The sequence below is a fragment of the Heterodontus francisci genome, unplaced genomic scaffold, assembly GCF_036365525.1.
Source record: "Heterodontus francisci isolate sHetFra1 unplaced genomic scaffold, sHetFra1.hap1 HAP1_SCAFFOLD_484, whole genome shotgun sequence".
NCBI classification, from domain to species: domain Eukaryota; kingdom Metazoa; phylum Chordata; class Chondrichthyes; order Heterodontiformes; family Heterodontidae; genus Heterodontus; species Heterodontus francisci.
Window position 1 is genome coordinate 1,137,507 of NW_027141664.1, and position 6,000 is coordinate 1,143,506.

The 6,000-nt window shown below is 45.8% G+C and overlaps 1 protein-coding gene across 1 annotated transcript in view; it reads right to left on the bottom strand.

The window, feature by feature from the left end:
* LOC137364330 (dynein axonemal heavy chain 6-like) overlaps positions 1 to 5,351 on the bottom strand; it is a 1,069,890-nt gene extending 1,064,539 nt beyond the window's left edge. Inside the window, exons 1-3 of the mRNA XM_068027612.1 lie at positions 5,325 to 5,351; positions 3,684 to 3,821; positions 3,435 to 3,605 (exon numbers count right to left, since the gene is read on the bottom strand). Of these exons, the coding sequence (XP_067883713.1) occupies positions 3,435 to 3,605; positions 3,684 to 3,821; positions 5,325 to 5,351 (336 nt within the window). The remainder of the gene's footprint in view (positions 1 to 3,434; positions 3,606 to 3,683; positions 3,822 to 5,324) is intronic.
* Positions 5,352 to 6,000: the final 649 nt, after the last annotated feature.

Here is a 6,000-nt window from a genome sequence, read left to right on the forward strand (position 1 = left end):
GGGAACCTTATCAAACACCTTGCTAAAATCCATAAACACCACATTCACTGCTCTTCCTTCATCAACGTGTTTTGTCATATCTTCAAAGAATTCAATAAGGCTTGTGAGGCATGCCCTGCCCCTCACAAAGCCATGCTGACTATCTCTAATCAAACCATGCTTTTCCAAATAATCATAAATCCTGTCTCTCAGAAACCTCTCCAATAATTTGCCCACCACCGACGTAAGACTGACTGGTCTGTAATTCCCAGGGTTATCCCTATTCCCTTTCTTGAACAAGGGAATAACATTTGCCATCCTCCAATCAACTGGTACTACTCCAGTGGACAGTGAGGACGCAAAGATCATTGCCAAAGGCGCGGCAATCTCTTCCCTCTTCCCGTAATATCCTTGGGTATATCCCATCTGGCCCCGGGGACTTATCTATCCTCATGTCTTTCAAAATTTCCAGCACATCCTCCTTCTTAACATCAACCTGTTCGAGCATATCAGCCTGTTTCACGCTGTCCTCGCAAACGACAAGGTCCCTCTCTCGAGTGAATACTGAAGCAAAGTATTCATTAAGGACCTCCCCTACCTCCTCCGACTCCAGGCACAAGTTCCCTCCACTATCCCTGATTGGCCCTACCCTCACTCTGGCCATCCTCTTGTTCCTCACATAAGTGTAGAACGTCTTGGGATTTTCCTTAATCCTACCCGCCAAGACTTTTTCATGTCCCCTTCTAGCTCTCCTAAGTCCATTCTTCAGTTCCTTCCTGGCTACCTTGTAACCCTCTAGAGCCCTGTCTGATCCTTGCTTCCTCAACCTTAAGTAAGCTTCCTTCTTCCTCCTGACTAACTGTTCCACATCTCTTGTCATCCAAGGTTCCTTCACCCTACCATCCCTTCCCTGCCTCATCGGGACAAACCTATCCAGCAGTCGCAGCAAGTGCTCCCTAAACAACCTCCACATTTCTGTCGTGCATTTCCCTGAGAACATCTGTTCCCAATTTATGCTCCCCAGTTCCTGCCTAATAGCATTGTAATTCCCCCTCCCCCAATTAAATATTTTCCCATCCCGTCTGCTCCTATCCCTCTCCATGACTATAGTAAAGGTCAGGGAGTTGTGATCACTATCACCAAAATGCTCTCCCACTGAGAGATCTGCCACTTGGCCTGGTTCGTTGCCAAGCACCAAATCCAACATAGCCTCCCCTCTAGTCGGCCTATCTACATATTGAGTCAGGAAACCTTCCTGGACACACCTGACAAAAACTGCTCCATCCAAACTATTTGCACTAAGGAGGTTCCAATCAATATTAGGGAAGTTGAAGTCACCCATGACAACAACCCTGTTACTTCTGCACCTTTCCAAAATCTGCTTCCCAATCTGTTCCTCCGTGTCTCTGTTGCTATTGGGGGGTTCTATCGAAAACTCCCAATAAAATGACTGCTCCTTTCCTGTTTGACTTCCACCCATAATGACTCAGTAGACAAACCCTCCTCGATGACCTCCCTTTCTGCAGCTGTGATACTATCCCTGATTAACAATGCCACTCCCCCACCTCTTTTACCTCCCTCCCTATTCCTTTTGAAACATCTAAACCCCGGAACATCCAACATCCATTCCTGCCCCTGTGATATCCACGTCTCTGTAATGGCCACAACATTGTAGCTCCAAGTACTGATCCATGCTCTAAGTTCATCACCCTTATTCCTGACACTTCTTGCGTTAAAATAGACTCACTTCAACCCATCATACTGGCTGCAACTTTGCCCTGTCAACTGTCTAACCTTCCTCACAGACTCTCTGCACTCTGTATCTGCCTGATCCGTAGCTCCGGTTCCCATCCCCCTGCCAAACTAGTTTAAACCCTCCCGAAGAGCTCTAGCAAACCTCCCGCCCAGGATATTGATGCCCCTCCAGTTCAGATGCAACCCGTCCTTCTTGTACAGGTCCCACCTTCCCCAGAAGGTATCCCAATTAACCACATATCTGAAGCCCTCCCTCCTCCACCAGCTCTGTAGACACGTGTTCTGCTGCACTCACTCTCTGTTTCTAGCCTCACTGGCACGTGGCACCAGTATCAATCCTGAGATTACTACTCTGCTCGTCCTGCCTTTTAGCTTCCAACCTAACTCCCTATATTTGCTTTTCAGGTCCTCATCCCTTTTCCTAGCTATGTCATTGGTACTGATATGTACCACGACTTCTGGCTGCTCCCCCTCCCCCTTAAGAATCCTGTAGACTCGATCCGAGACATCCCTGACCCTGGCACCTGGGAGGCAACATACCATCCGGGAGTCTTGTTCGCGACCACAGAATCTCCTGTCTGTTCCTCTAACCATTGAATCTCCTATCACTATCGCTCTCCTATTCTTCCCCCTTCCCTTCTGAGCCACAGAGTCAGGCTCAGTGCCAGAGACCTGGCCGCTGTGGCTTTCCTCTGGTAGGTCGTAAGTAGATTGAGGGAAACTATTTCCTCACGGCGGAGTTCAGAACAAGGAGGTTTCACATTAAAATTAGAGCGAGGGCATCCAGAGGTGAAACAAGAAAGCACTTCTTCACACAAAGGGTAATGGAAATCTGGAACTCTCTTCCCAAAATGCTGTTAATGCTGGGGGTCAATTGGAACTTTCCAGACTGAGATTTTTGTTGGGTAAGAGTCTCGAGGGGTGTAGAACAAATGTGGGTAATACCACTGGTAAATTTAGTGCAGTGCAGTAAGCTGAACTGACACAATGGTGTGAGAACTGGGAACCAAAGCAAAGCTGTCTGAATTTTACAATAGGTGATTTGCAGTCTGAGTGGATCGCGAGTGGAAGCTGAAAATGTGGTGATTGTAGGAATTCGGTGGAGAGGAGGAAGGTGGTTTCTCACACCCAACTCAAATGAAGGAATGGAGTTGTAAAACCAGAGGAAGCTAAGATAAGTAGCTAGCTTATGTATCTGGATAACCAATATTTAGGTTATTTGGGCACGACATTCAGTACCACCCACCTGGCATTAATAAAGCAGGGTGGTGCAAGCAGGAGGACGGAAGACATTGAACGTGCACTATAATAACATCAGTGATCCGGGCAGCCTGATGCCCCAGGCTCCCCTCATTCCCCAGCTGTTACTCAATCGCAGCTGGAACCTTTTCTGTGATCACCTCCAGAACACTACCACTCCCTGCAGCCACTGACAGCCATGGGTTACTAGCTGTGGCATCCTGTTGCCTGATTCCCACTACCACCCAGCAGCTATGCAGTGGGTGTGGTGGGCATTGGAATTGGGCTGGACTCTGAGAACACTTCTGTAAATGAAATCCTGCCATTAAGATCCCCGTCCAATCTCCCCAAGGTCACTGTTCACTTTAAGGCTCACCTACACCTTACTCTTACCCACTGAATATCAGGGTCTCTGTTTCCGCAGCTAGAGCCCTGAACAGATTGGCCATTATACTGCTCACCTTGAAGTAGTTGTGGAGATCGTCTGAGAGGAAAGTATAAAACATCTGCCTGTCTTTCACATCGCTGAGCCGATCGTGGAAAACTCTGGTCACCTCGTGTGCAAACAGAATTATTGTCTTGTCTCTGGAGACAATGTCGCTTTCATGAGCCTGGAGCAGGCCCTGTATCACCTGCACAACAAGACAGACCCATCTGAGAAAAGCACATTCTCCTCCTCACTTATCCTCCCCACACTTGCACATACTCACAAACACAAACCCATACATGCATTTAAAGGGTAACACAGGCCGGTCAGGACTACACATGACTCCAGATCCATAGCAATGTGGTTGACTCTTAACTGCCCTCTGAAATGCCCTAGCAAACCACTCTGTTGTATCAAACTGCTGCAGAAAAGTCGAATAAGAATTTAAGAAATGTAAGGACATTCCCAGTAACTACACATTGGTCAGTGTAAAATCAATGGTGGGTAAGGTTTTAGAAACAACAATCAGGTAAAAAATCCAATAGGCACTTGGAGAGGTTTGAGTTAATTTAGGATAGCCAGCATGGATCTGTAAAAGGCAGATCATGCTTGACTAATCTAATTTAATTTTTTGATGAAGTAAGAGAGAAGGTCGATGAAGAAAATGTGGTGGATGTTGTCGAGATAGATATTGTATAAATGCTGTACTTTGTAGTATGATTATGTTTTAATAACTGCGATCTTTAATGTAGTGTAAAATGGATTTGGAGGAGACATGTGACCTCACACCAATTCTGCCCAGACACAAGCCAGGGATCTTGGTTACCATGAACCCAGATCAAAGATCCTTTTGAAAGCAGGCTGCAAGGTTGTAACACCTGAAGGACAATGGGTTTCACTCTCCCAGACTCCAGATCCTAAACAGGGAGCCAGGGGCTCTAAAAATGCAAATTTGAGCTGCAATTGTTAACACTGGGAAACGAAAGAGGGCCCAAGTGGTTTTGCCATGGTTAGACCTATGGACTCTGAAAATTGTAAAAGGCAAATGATTCTGGCTAAATTAAACCGGCTTCCTATGTCTGGCGGGCTGCAAGAAGAAAGGGACCCAGCAAGCAAGGAGCTGTGCAGCCTTAAAAGAGAGAGAAAAACAGCTGTTCTCAGATCGCTGATACAGCAAAAAGCTCCTGAGACTTGAACCCGATTCGAAAGTTGAGATTTGTGGAGGAGAAAAGACCAACAGGGTCACCAGACTAATTAAAGGATTACATGTGAGAGAGAGGTCTAGGGTTCCCTTTCAGTCTTCACCTGGTCTTACTGTAACAGGGTTTAATTTTTAACACACTGTTTTTAGCTCCCACTTGGTGAATCCTTGCTCACTGCTTTCCAATTATAAGGCAAAGAAACCGGCCAAACAGATTTTCTAAGGATTAAAGAAGAAAAGTTGAAATTTATTAAACTTGAATTTTAATTCGGTTGACACCGATGGATACATGACGCGCCCACGCTAGCCTGCATACACGATACACAAATGCAAATAGAGACAGAAAAGAGCAGAAGAAAAATAAAGTAGAAGTTTGAGGCAAAATCTGAAGAGTTTTTGTTATGGTTCTTCGAGCTCACTGTAGAGTCCTTGATTGTAGGTAGTTCTTGCTTTTTGTTGGGGCCCAGTATTGTTCGCTGTAGGAAACCTTTCTCTCTTGGGGTTCAGGTGTCTTCAGTGGATTCAGAGGCTTGTGAGAAAGAGATGGGAGCAGACAGGAGAAATTTTCTCAGTCCAGGAGCAGTCTTTCTCAGTTCAAACTGTTAGTACAATTCAGAAATAACGGGTTGCCAAGCAGGCTAGTCACGTGACCAGCTGGTCTAACCACATCTGTTTGTAGATTCAGCTATCCCAGCAGTCATCTTGAAATTTAAGCTCCCTCACCTTTAATGTTTGGTGTTCAAAATCCATTGTGGGTTAAATTGGATAAGGGAAGTAACCTCTCCTGTCCCTATTGGTATGCAAATGTCTTCCATCCAAGTCTGGCAGCCCTTGTCATACAGTCATAGAGAGATACAGCACGGAAACAGGCCCTTCGGCCCACCGAGTCTGTGCTGACCATCAACCACCCATTTATACTAATCCTACATTAATCCTATATTCCCTACCACATTCCCACCTTCCCTCAATTCTCCTACCACCTACCTATCCTAGGGGAAATTTACAACGGCCAATTTACCTATCAACCTGCAGGTCTTTGGCTGTGGGAGGAAACTGGAGCACCTGGCAGAAACCCATGCGGTCACAGGGTGAACTTGCAAACTCCGCACAGGCAGTACCCAGAAGTGAACCCAGGTCGCTGGAGCTGTGAGGCCTTGTAACAGGCCTTCTCTTCTTCCCAGCAACAAGTTGAAATTTAATGTCCATATGGTGAAATTAATATGCCTCATTCTTGGCAGGTAGGGGCCCAGCATGACAGATGACAAGACTTTTATTATAACTAAACTAAAAATTAACATTAACTATACAGTGCTTAGTAAGTAGCTCATACAATATATTACAGAGAAAGGCATCTCCCATTAACGTATTAACACATACAAAAATCGCACACCACATGTAT